Genomic DNA, 13,235 nt, shown 5'->3' on the forward strand with positions numbered 1-13,235 from the left:
AAAAGAAAAGAAAAGTTAAATCTCTCACAGCTTTGTAAGTTTCAAAAGAAAAGAAAACCTTAAGCTTTTTATCTCAGTGTTTCTCAGTAGAGGCACTGATATCATTCTGAATGGAATTACTTTTCAGATCCAAAATGTCTGCCCCATGCATTGTAGGCCTCAGAACTCAATGTAACAACCATCCCACTCTCCACTTGAAATTCGGTGCTTTAATTTCAAATATAGTTAACAATTCAATAAATAAATAACAATTCAACTTACCAGATCTCCACTCTCAGGAACTGCAAAATTCAGAAAAGAAATTACAATGAATAAGAAGCTAAACAACGCTTATTATAAAATAACCACTAATACTCACGCTAAAACATTATTTACCTTCAGGAGGGGCAAAAAAATTAAAGAAAGAGTCATTGGAAACTGTTTTAGTCACAGTACGAACTGTCCCACGTCCCTTGTGTTTCTGCTTCTTCTTAATGGTTTTCAAAGTGACATTCTTTCCTTTTTTCCAATCTATCTGGCACCTTGCAAAACAAAGAAGAAAAATCTATTACAATTGACAATCTTTCAACTGCTGAACTTCTAGAAGTAAATGTTCTATTTAGATTTCAAATTTTAGAAGGGTGAATTGCTTCAAATGTTTTCTATAGCAGTATAAAGGGAAAAATTTTATTTCTAATCAAATATTTAAAATAAACATATTTACAACTAGCATAAACACATAGTATAATTTAAAGAAGCATTCCTTTGCAGAAATATATGTGAGACAGTCATGGGCCCAAGGAGAATTACAGGAAAATTGATAAGCACTTTTCAGAAAACATATTACCAAAATGTTCAGAGACAGACTATGTACATATATGAAACTGAAAATAACCGAGTATACAAATCAAGTATAACAAAAACAGAAAAAAAACATTTTGTTAAGGTAGTAAAATTAAACTCACCCTGTACAACCCATAATTTCTGGTCCATCAAAAGAAAAGGGATCAGAATCATCTGGTTCTGACCTCATCCTATATGTCTTTGTCAGCACTTCATTTGTAAAATATTCATTGGGTTCAAAGTGAAATTCTAAGACAAAACTCTGAGGAGAGGAAGCATAAAAATCAGTTAAATACCTACCTCATACATTTCAATACTTTAGTAAATACAGCTTAATCTGTGTTTTTTAATAAACATGTATAATATTCTAAATGGTAATTTTTTTTCTACTCTGAAATACAATCTTTTTCTTTTTGAGAAAGAGTCTTGCATTGTTGCCCAGGCCGGAGTGCAGTGGCACAATTTCAGCTCACTGCAACCTGTGCCTTCTAGATTCAAGTAATTCTTGTGCCCCATCCTCCCAATTATCTGGGATTACAGGTGTGTGCCACCACACCCAGTTAATTTTTGTATTTTTAGTACAGACAGGGTTTCACCAGGTTGGACAGGCTGGTCTTGAACTCCTGACCTCAAGTGATCCACCTGCCTTGGCCTCCCAAAGTGCTGGGATTACAGGCGTGAGCCACCGCGCCCAGCCCTGAAATATTTAAGAATGGAACAGACTCTCAGATAAGCCCCAAATTATGCTAAAATCAAAAAAATTATGTTAAAATCAAAATGAGGTACAAATTGAACTGAATAAAGCTTAGTTTCAATTTACAACTACTAAATAATTAACATGTTTACACAACAGGCTAGGCACACCTGAATAAAGTGACCATGTTGTCTCCCTTACTCCCCAACTACCGGAGGAATCAGGCTTTTAAATAGCATACTAAACGTGAACTTGACACAGAAAAAGCCCAACCTTAAGCATCTACAGCCTATATTCTTAGTAGTTTTGCCCATAGTTGACATTAACACTGGTGGTTTGGTGGACAGGTTGTTCGCTGATCTTTCCTTATTAAGGGTTGGGTGTCCTCTAACATCAGTTTCATATAATTCCCAAGTTCATTAATGCAGAAAAAGTACTCATTCACGTTCCCTTGGCATTATTTTTATCCACTTATCCAAGAACAAGGATTATCTGTGTTTCAAACACAGTTTATGTTCAGAAGGAGGAAAAGGAAAAAATACTGCCTCACAATTAGCAGCATCCAAATCCAAATATTTATTCACTACAACCAAGAGCACCAACTTTACCCTTGAATGTTATCTTTTTAAAAGTTTCTATTTATCTACCTGTAAGTTTCTATCTACCTGTAAGCATGTTACAAAATTATAAATATTTCAAAGTTCTCTTACCATAGGCTGGCCAGCATCTGAGAACTTCACTTTAATATCTTTCAAGTGTTTCAGAATAGGTTCATCATGTTCCTTCAAATTAAAAAATAATAATAAAAATGAGTAACATGGCATTTGAGGATTGTCTTCTATTACTACACAGACACTAGCTGACTGAGACATAATATATTTTAAAGTAGTTTTGTACAGCAATTACGAACCTTAAGACTTACTCTCCAGGTTATGGCTTATACACTAAAGCTAATTTATACTGTAGTTCTACTGCCACTGGTAGAGAAAAAGTGTCCAAGTAGACAACTAAATCATTATATAGGCTGAAAAATTCAAAATCAAGTCTAAATAAGGCATATCTGCTTTAAAAATGTTTCCTGATTATAACTGCTGCCTTTTCCAGCTGCTTGTCTCCTTCCTCCTGGTCATTCCTTTTCCACTTTGCTAAAGCAGAATTGTAATTAAGTAGTAATTATGTGGAAATCATTTCTTTTTCTCCATGTAACTTCCAACGACGACAAGACAGGGCAACATGTACTACTACAATGTAGACGGTAGGGGTAGGGGCTCACTCAAGAAATGCTTGAAGCAAACTTTCCCAAAGGTGACAACTATTATGGTTTGCCAGACAATGTAACCACTGTGAATGAGTTTAACATCTTTATAGCATTCTTTTAAAATGCAAATTTCTCCTGGAAGAGTTAAGGGAACTGTATAATTGCAGCTGTAAGAATAACTTTCCCATCATACTTCCATACTAAGTATGTAAAGACAGAAGGCACAGGGTAATGAGAAAACACCAGTCGATAATGAGCAATTATCAATGGGACCATTTCATCATCTCATTTTTTAAAATAAACTGTAATTTATTTGATGACATTAATCAAAGCTATAATTTCCCTTCTACAGATATTAACTGTTTAAAAAGTAAGCAATCATTCTAGAAAGATCAACACTGAAGAGAACAGTCATCACAGCCATTTAAACTTCAAAAGTTTACCCTTCAAAGTAAACTGGCACGTTTATGAATAAAATTACCTGAACCATATCACTGAGCAAGTCAACATTCTTAAAAACAGTTAACCAAAATTCAGGAATTCCTTTGGGGTCTTCTTTTTCTTCATCCTTTTTCTCATCTTCGATCTTGGCCTTTTCTTTCAACTCCTCCTTGATAAGTGACAGCAAACATTATGTAATACATAGATTAGACCTCTTGATTAAGTAACAAAGGTATAAAAACCAAAACGCACAGTCACCAGATATTACCTTCAAAGTTCTAGTCTATCTGTGTAAACACTGCCGTTGTCCGTAACAAACCTTAATTAATCCCATCAAAATTACTACCACACCCCTCCAAAGAGAGCCACTAAAGTGACCAAGATCTGTAGGAAAAACCATTTTAGTTTAAAAAAAAAAAAAAAAATTTTTTTTAACTAATTAAAAATGAAGACTTAAGCATAGTAAACAAGAAAAGCAACAGAAATACTAACTTGGTCCAATGCCTCACCCCATGGTGTTATTAATCAAAACATTATATTCTCTTTACTAAACAACATAAAACAGCAATGCTAGAGAGTTGGATCACTTAACACAGCACTGAATGTGTGTCACAGCTCTGCCATTATTCATTGTGGGCAGGTCACTTAGAAGCCTCCATGTCCTTCACTTGAAAATGGCAACAATCCTCAGCCTATCATGAAGTTAAAAAAAAAAGTATATAATGAATCTACAAACTAAAAACTGTTAGCCAGGCATGGTGGCTCACACCTGTAATCCCAGCACTCTGGGAGGCTGAGGCGTGTGGATCACTTAACATTAGGAGTTGGAGACCAGTCTGGCCAACATGGCCAAACCCCACCTCTACTAAAAGTACAAAAAATTAGTCAGGCATGGTGGCGAATGCCTGTCATCCAGTTACTCGGAGGAGGAGGCAGGAGAATTGCTTGAACCCAGGAGGTGGAGGTTACAATGAGCCGAGACTGCACTCCAGCCTGGGCACCAGCGTGAGACTCAAAAAAACTATAAAAATAGGCTGGGCACAGTGGCTCAATGGTTCAAGCCCATAATCCCAACAGTTTGGGAGGCTAAGGTGCAAAGTTGCTTGAAGCTAGGAGTCCAAAACCAGCCTGGGCGAGAAGACTCTGCCTCCACAAAAAAATGTAGAGATTAAGCTGGGCATGGTAGCTTCAGATAGTCCTAGCAACTTGGGAGGCTGAGGTGGGAGAATAGCTTGGGCCCAGAAGTGAGCTGCAGTGAGCCAAGATCATGCCAGTGCACTCCAGCCTGGGCAACACAGCAAGTCCCTGTCTCTTAAACAAAAAAAACTATAAAATGTAAGGAAATAATGACTTTCCGAGTACAGATGGTGGTGCCAGCTTGAATAATAGCTGATCTGTATTCTCATTCTTACAAAAAGGAAAAATATTCCTAGGTATAGAAATACAACTGATGCTCTAGGGCAGCCCTGACTGGGGAGACAGTTGCACTTGTCGGTTCAGCTGGCAATAGCAGCGGGAGTGGAGTGGGCGGGGCCTGTGAGACCACCTGGGTTTGTGAAATGGCTGCTGACATTTCTGAATCCAGCAGGGCTGACTGCAAAGGAGACCCAAGGAACAGTGCCAAGTTAGATGCCGATTACCCACTTTGAGTATTTTATTGTGGAGTTTGTTCATTACCAACACAGTACTATGAATATATGCCTGATGTTGCTAAATGTAGACAATGATTAGAGAAGAATTTTCCAAATGAATTTGCAAAACTTACTGTAGAAAATTCACCCAAACAAGAAGCTGGAATTAGTCAGGGTCAAGGAACAGCAGGGGAAGAAGAGGAGAAGAGAAAACAGAAGAGAGGTGGAAAGGGTCAAATAAAACAAAAAACAAAGACCATACCACAAAAGATTACTATAGCCAAAATTCCCAGAGCAAAGAAATATGTGACAAGTGTGTGTGGCCTTGTAACTTTTGAAATTGATCTTAAAACACACAAAGATTTATTGCTCAAAAATTCTCCTGTGGTGCCTCAGTAACAGGGGAGGATGAAATTATCATTCAAGGAGACTTTACAGATGACACAACTGATGTCATTCAGGAAAAATGGCCAGAAGTACATGATGACAGCATCGAAGATCTTGGAGAAGTGAATTTGAAAATTCGTCTGTAGTTAATGGCCTGAACTTAGAGTTGATATGGCCAAAGGGAGAGAGGCCTTTATAAACATATATATATATTTTCTACAGTAAATCTATAGACTGCCCTCCCTCATCCTTGGCATTTTCACTGTTCTGTACAAGGCTGCTTGTTTTTATTGCCAAAGTCAAATAAACAGGGGAGACTATCATGTTCATGCATGAATACAATTTAGTCAAATAAAAAATTTTGGTCATTTGGTACTGACTTTTTTTTTTTTTTTGAGACAGAGTCTCGCACTGTTGCTTGGGCCGTAGTGCAGTGGCGTGATCTTGGCTCACTGCAACCTCTGCCTCCCGGGTTCAAGTGATTCTCCTGCCTCAGCCTCCTGAGTAGGTGGGATTACAGGCGCCTGCCTCCACGCCCAGCTAATAATTTGTATTTTTAGTAGAGACAGGGTTTCACCGTGTTCGCCAGGCTGGTCTCAAACTCCTGACCTCATGATTGGCCCCCTCGGCCTCCCAAAGTGCTGGGATTACAGGCATGAGCCACTGTGCCTAGCCTTTCTCTTTCTCTTTTTATTTTTTGAAAAAACCCAGCAGACTTTTTGTGGGGAGCAGTTTTGTTGATTATTTTATTGACCTAAAGCTGAGTGATTTTTTAAAAGAAATTGAATTTGGCTCCCTCACCAATAATATGTCTCCTTTCTTCTTTGATGTGATAGTTTTGAGATGGGTGAGAATCTAACAGATTTGTGGCAGAATCTGCTTCGTTGTTATGAAGTCCACCCTATGGGCACAATAACATACTGTTGGTAGGAGGTGTTCGAGCTATTCTGGAGATTATTTGGTAAAGTATACTAAAAGCCCTAAAACCATGTATGTGCACTGTTTGAACCAATAAGCTACTTCTTTGACATCAGAAGATATTAGAGGAAACAATAAGCCTTGCAATAAAACTTATGGATGAAAGTATTCTTCACAATATGATTTATAATAAAAAATTGCAAATGTTATAAATGAACAATTGGAAAATGGTTAAGGAACTGATGGTGCACACTGTGTGGTATGTTTATGTTTAAAGATGTGGTTTGCATATATGTTTAAAGAATCATATTTTCTAAGATTATTTGGAAACATGTTTGGTAATGCCAAGTGGGGGCACACCAGATACATCTTAGACATTTATCATCATCATTCTGAGTGGAAGGCCATTCAGAGATGCTAGAGGTTCTTATTCTGGCCATAAATCACATGAGTAAAATTCTGCTAACCAATTAAAAATAATGTACACCCATGCTCAATATATAGTCCTGGAAATAGCAATTGAAATATGTCTTCTCACAAGAGAAAATGACAGTTTTAATGATGCATTAGATGAATTTAAACTTTAAGTCAGGTGCTGCAAATTGGATAGAAGACTTGTAATTTTAATGCTGTGGACACTTTTAAGAAACTTAGAATCCATGAAACCACTGCTTATTGCCATGCAAATTACAATCTTTTTTTTTTTTTTTGAGACGGAGTCTTGCTCTGTCACCCAGGCTGGACTGCAGTGGCACAATCTCGGCTCACTGCAAGCTCCGCCTCCCGGGTTCACCCCATTCTCCCGGCTCAGCCTCCCAAGTAGCTGGGACTACAGGGGCCCGCCACCGCACCCGGCTAATTTTTTTTTTGTATTTTTAGTAGAGACGGGGTTTCACCCTGGTCTCGATCTCCTGACTTTGTGATCCGCCCGCCTCGGCCTCCCAAAGTGCTGGGATTACAGGCGTGAGCCACCACGCCCGGCCCGCAAATGACAATCTTGAATGACTGTTTTTTTAATATAAAGTATTAGAAAAATGTAAGATGTAAAATTTAAAAATGAAAAAAATACAACTAGTTATATAATATTGTACTCCATCATTAAATGCTAACATTTCTGACAAGTCCTAAGATTTTACCATCTATAAAACATACTAAAATAAAGTTGGTACTAACCGAAATCTCATCTTCTTCATCTGGTTTCCATTCACATTCTTCTTCCGTAGGTTCATAAATTGCATTAATAATCTCAAATCGCTAAAATGATTTAAAAAAAAAAAAAAAAAAGCTGTATAAAATCACTGGCATCCAAGGTAAAACCAGTGGTTTCTCACTAAGAAGTCTTATAAATTTAACAAATGCATACCACAACTTTAACTATTATTGATAGTTCCTCCAAGTGCCTCTAATAACAATTTCAATGAGAGTTCTAAAGACTAACCTCTTTTCCAAGTCTGCTTATATTTCCAGACTTCATCTTCTAGAATGTTAAATTAAACAAAGTAGGAGAAAGCATTACCTTATCAAACAGAGGCTGATAGAGAACAGCATACTTCCTTTCAAGATCGTGAACTTCCTCATAGAATTTGGCTTCTATCTGTGCACATTTAACTTGCAGGTTTTTGAGAGCATTCACTCGTCTTTTAACTACCCTAGGCAGGCTGAAAGGTTAGAAATCAGTTACATAGCATCACACTAAAACGGAAGTCACACTTCTTTTGTCATACTGAAACTGAAGCATTGGAGTTAGTGAATGATAGGTTTTTTATCTGAAGCAAAAGGTAGAGTCAAAGTAAATAAAAATCAAATAGATATAAATATACTGACCCACTGGCTATATTTCAAAAGTAGAAATGTAACTAGGTAAATTGATAAAATGTACATCATATTGTCAACCCTAAATCTTTACCCAAGTTAAGTGCTGGACTTGTCATTGCTGAAGTCATGGACTAATCATTTTAATTCCGAGAATAATGATTACTTAGATTTTTCTTTTACATATATCTCACCTATACTAGTTATTAGGAAAAGGAGGGGAGCATATGTATATCAGGAAAAAGGACAAGATTCCACACACCATTATTTTATTTTAGTCTCCATACTTAATTAGGAATTAGTAATCACATTATTAAATAAGAGTGTAACATACTATAAAGAGCAGACATGTATTTTTAAAATAACAGCTTTAGGCCAGGTGCTATGGCTCACAACTGTAGTCCCAGCACCTTGGGAAACCAAGGTGGGTGGACTGTTTGAGCCCAAAAGTTCAAGACCAGCCTGGGCAACACGGCAAAACCCTGTCTCTATAAAAAATACAAAAATTAGCTGGGTGTGGTGGTGCATGCCTGTGGTCCCAGCTACTTGGAAGGCTAAGATGAGAGGATCACCTGAGCCTGGGATGTCGAGGCCGAATTGAACAAGATTGCACCACCACTGCACTCCAGCCTGGCTGACAGAATAAGACCCTGTCTCAAAAATAAATAACAGCTTTGATGAGATAAAATACATACACCATACAATGCACTGTGAAGCACTATTTTAATTTTTATTTTAGGTCAACCTAAAATATATGTGTATACCCTATATATATGTATACCCTAAAATATGGGTATATGTGAAGGTTTGCTGTTTATCACCCAGGTATTAAGCCCAGTACCCAACACTTAATTTTCTGCTCCTCTCCCTCCTCCCACACTCCACCCTCAAGTAACCCCAGTGTCTGTTGTTTCCTTCTTTGTGTTCATGAGTTCTCATCATTTAGCTCCTACTTATAAGTAAGAATGTGTGGTATTTGGTTCTCTGTTCATGTGCTAGTTTGCTAAGGATAATAGCCTCTAGCTCCATCCATGTTCTCACAAAAGACATGATCTCGTTCTTTGTATGGCTGCATAGTATTATGTGATGTATACATTTTCTGTATCAGATCTGTCATTGATGAGCATTTAGGTTGATTCCATGTCTGCTACTGTGAATGGGGGCACTGATTTTTAAAAGGTTATACACACTAGGTTTTGAGTCTCCTAAAGAATGATTAAACCTCTCTAATAATAAATGTTCACACTTAAAATGTACCTAACTTCAGGGAATCTATGCAACAGATACAAAATCCAGGTTAAAATTTCCTGCCACAAACTTTTGTGAATCAAATAATTCACTTAGTCACTAGTTTATTTAATATTATTAGAAATAAAAAACAAACCTTGAAGATATCAACTTTCTATTTCTGCTAATTTTAAGTAAAAAGCACTACTCTGCCAAGGTGGTGAACCAGCATGGGCTTCTGGCTTTTCTTGCTCCCCCAAAAAGCTAATCCCAGAAACTTTAGAACAAGAATGAAGCAACTACTGAGGCACACACACACCATAAGCAATTTCAGGTAAGACTGGAGGTTGTGTTTAACTGGTACAGGGTGACCAACAACTTCGGGAGAGAATGGCCACAGTAGGTAGCCATGCGGACAGGCTGGAAGATCGCAATTCCGCAAGAAAACTTTTTAAGTTCTGCTCCTGCCTTGCAACAATCATTGTCTGTCATCTTCACCCTTCACAAGAGCCGAATGCCAGGGTTGATGAAAGCTGCACTGGTTCAAAGCCCTCAAACATGTATTTGCTCCAATCTAGGAATAATGAATTGACAACCAAAGACGACTAGTCCCCCACCCCTACAAAGCACACCATAAAAATTGCCTGGACTGGCAGCAAACTTTCAGTCTAAGGCAACTAGTGCTGCACTACTTAGGCTCACCCTGTGCCCTTCTCCTTGTCAGAAACCTTCATTTCTCCCCAAATATTCATTATTAGGGTAACTGGTATTGCCTAATGTGCCAGAGCTTGAAGAATAACTAGACACTTCAAGGGTACAATTTCTATGAAAGAGTGAAATGATTATCATCTGAAGCAGCATTATTAGAGAATTTAAACAAGAATGTAAATATACTTAGAGATGAGGAAGATTAACAACATGCAACAAGATCAAGAAATCTAAAACAGAGAGGGAATGTTAAGTATGAAAAATACAATAACTAAAATAGGCAACAAATAAGAGAAACAGGATAGATTAAACTGAAGATAAAGTCCATGATGTTGAAAAGTTCTACCAGAAGGCAGCATGAAAGACAGATGGAAAATAGAAAAGCTCTGAGATATGGATGACAGAAGTAGCAACAGCTGACAAACAGAGAAGGGGTACAAAATCTTAACATATGAGAATGATACATTTCTCAGAATTAAAGCAATATAAAAATCCTTACTCTGCTTCCTAGACATGTTAATGAGATTTATGAATATCAAAGACAAGAAAATTCTAAAGGTATCCAATGAAAAAGAATAACCTACAAAGAAAAAGGAATCAGACTAACAACAGGCATTAAAAGAAACGCTGAAATAAAGAAAAAATAAATTGTAGTTTTTAAGAACTCTGAATTTACTACTTCATAGCCAAACTATTATTCAGATATAAAAGCAAGACAAAAATTGTATCAGGTATACCAGGCTTCAGGTTTGCCACAGATACTCACTATATATTACTAAAAGCAACTAAGCAACTTTGGAGGAAATTAAAAAAAAATCCAGCAGATTCTATGTAAGGTATGGGTGCAGTCAAATATCTTGGTAAATTTCTTGCCTTGAAGGGAAAAATAGAGGGCCAGAGAAAGCACGTTTATAAACAATATAAATATTGGTAAATTTAAGATATCAATGGGGTAAATAAACTTAGATACTAGGTTATAAGCCACTACCATAGTAACAAAAATCAATGCATTAACTTCGGAACAAGCAGAAGACGACTTGATTTATCCAATGGGAAGCCGAAAAGAAGAAAGACCCAAAGTAAAATAAATTAAAAAAGAAAAAGATGGCAGCAATAAATCCAAAAACAATATAACTTTTAAGAAATGCAAAGTCAGCCTTACTAATAATAAAGAAGCAAACACTGAGGCCGAATGTGGTGGCTCATGCCTGTAATCCCAGCACTCTGGGAAGCCCAGGTGGCTGAATCGCTTTAACTCAGAAGTTTGAGACCAGCTTGGCAACATGGTGAAACCCCATCTCTACAAAAATAAAAAAATTAGCCAGGCATGGTGGTGCGTGCCTATAGTCCCAGCTACTTGGGAGGCTGAGGCAGGAGAATCGCTTGAGCCCAAGGCTAAGGCTGCAGTGAGCCGTCATTGTGCTACGGCACTCCAGCCTGGAGACAAAGCGAGACACTATATCCAAAAAATAAAAGAAGCAAACATTGATCTAGAGGAAGAAACAAAGATGAAAAGATGAAAAAAGACATACTAGGTTAAAAGTCTTAAAAAAAAAAAAAAAAAAAAGAGGCTGTGGGTGATGGCTTATGCCTGTATTTCCAGGACTTTGGAACACCAAACTGAATCCAAGAGTTCGAGACCAGTCTGGGCAACACAGGGAGACCCCATCTCTACAAAAATAATAGCCAGGCACGATGGTATGTACTACTTGTGAGGTTGGGGTGGGAGGATCACAGTGAGCCATGAGTGTGCCACTGCACTCCAGTGTGGATCACTGAGTGAGGCCTTGTCATAAAAGCTGGGGGTCATTATCGTAATATCAGACAAATAAAAATTATGGCCCCCCCCAAAAAATTATAAAATACAAAGGAAGACACATATCACTAAAATGAAACAAGAGAAGAAATGTTCATCACAAATATTATACACCTAACATGGCTTCAAAATATTTCAATCTACAAATGACAGAAAAAACTGTCAGGTCAAACAGACAACCAATAAGCAGAAATAAAGAGAAGCTGTGAACAATGCAATAAGCTTGAGCTATTAATTTCAGCATACAGATCTTCACACTCAACATTTACAAAAGTAAGAGTATTAAGGCCATAAAAAACACAAATTAAAAAATAAAATAAAATGAATTAAGCATTCAATTTAAAAAACTGGAAAGAGAGAGTACCATAAAGCAAACCAAAAAAAGAAATAACATTAATGCCAGAAATCAGACAGCCACAATAACGAAAGACAGTATGGAAAAAAGGAAAATCAAAAGCAAAATTAATATTCTAAAAAATTAATAAGATCAAGACAACTAGCAGAATTAAGATGCAAAATACAGAATATGAAAACCAGATTTTTAAAACTATTGTCAACTATGTACTAATCAATTTTAAACCTAAATGTGTACATGTTTAAAATATGAAACTCCAAAACTGATGAGAGAACTTGAATAAATTAGTATGTCAAACCAAAAAAAAAAAAAAAAAAAAAAATTCTCCAAAACTCCCCAGGACCTCTACTTCCCAAACTCCAAAGGTACAAACTAAATTTTTAGAAGAGTTCTACCCTAAGAACAGCTAATTCCTATCTTATACAAGTTGTTTCAGGAAATAAGAAAAATAAAAAAAAAGTAGCCATTCATTAGAGTAGGCAATTGAAATTTGACTCCAAAAACCAGTTAAGTATTACCACTTCCTGAAAGTTTCTTTATGCACATACCTACATGCATGCACACAACACAAGCTCATTTCACTAACAAGTAAGAACTGTAAAATTCAATTACTCAACAATGTATCAATAACACATCATGATTCAATTTACTACAGGAATGCAAGGCTAGTTTGATATCCAAAATAAGTATTTCCAAAACATCTATTTACTATTTACTTAATATATTGAAGGAAAAAGTTCAATAGAGCATCTTAATTGATAGAAAAAAACAAAGGTCAGATTAAAAAACAGTAAATAGGCCTGAATTTAATAGAGATTTTATATTCATTCCCAATATGAACAGAAATAAGACAAAGATGTCCTTTTTTAATACTAATGTTTAACACAGTAGTGAAAGTCCTGGTAATGTTGTAAAGAAAAATACGTGGTATAATGTAATGTGGAAGAACAGAGCTAAAACTGCCATTATTTGCAGATAAAATCTTGTGACTAAGGGGGCAAAACAGAACACATTACTACAATAAATTTAGCAAAGTTACCAGATACAAGGGCAACTTAAAAAAAACAACAGCAATCCTCTGTAAATCAAGAACAGCCAAACAGAAAATACAATTAAAAAAATGCTATTCACAACAGCCACACAAAATACACAGAAATTAACTTAAC

General features: G+C 36.6%; 1 protein-coding gene and 1 pseudogene across 2 annotated transcripts in view; one reads left to right on the forward strand and one right to left on the reverse strand.

The window, feature by feature from the left end:
- The window catches only part of NAP1L1 (nucleosome assembly protein 1-like 1), a 39,065-nt gene that overhangs the window by 6,672 nt on the left and 19,158 nt on the right, over positions 1-13,235 (reverse strand). For both annotated transcript variants that reach the window (XM_011981375.1, XM_011981376.1), the window contains exons 5-11: positions 7,668-7,809; positions 7,325-7,405; positions 3,256-3,384; positions 2,227-2,298; positions 945-1,084; positions 376-521; positions 262-281 (exon numbers count right to left, since the gene is read on the reverse strand). In XM_011981375.1, coding sequence (XP_011836765.1) covers positions 262-281; positions 376-521; positions 945-1,084; positions 2,227-2,298; positions 3,256-3,384; positions 7,325-7,405; positions 7,668-7,809 — 730 coding nt within the window. The remainder of the gene's footprint in view (positions 1-261; positions 282-375; positions 522-944; positions 1,085-2,226; positions 2,299-3,255; positions 3,385-7,324; positions 7,406-7,667; positions 7,810-13,235) is intronic.
- On the forward strand, positions 4,703-5,446 carry LOC105540682 (annotated as a pseudogene).

This window comes from Mandrillus leucophaeus, unplaced genomic scaffold (assembly GCF_000951045.1).
Source record: "Mandrillus leucophaeus isolate KB7577 unplaced genomic scaffold, Mleu.le_1.0 Scaffold225, whole genome shotgun sequence".
In the NCBI taxonomy this organism is placed as follows: domain Eukaryota; kingdom Metazoa; phylum Chordata; class Mammalia; order Primates; family Cercopithecidae; genus Mandrillus; species Mandrillus leucophaeus.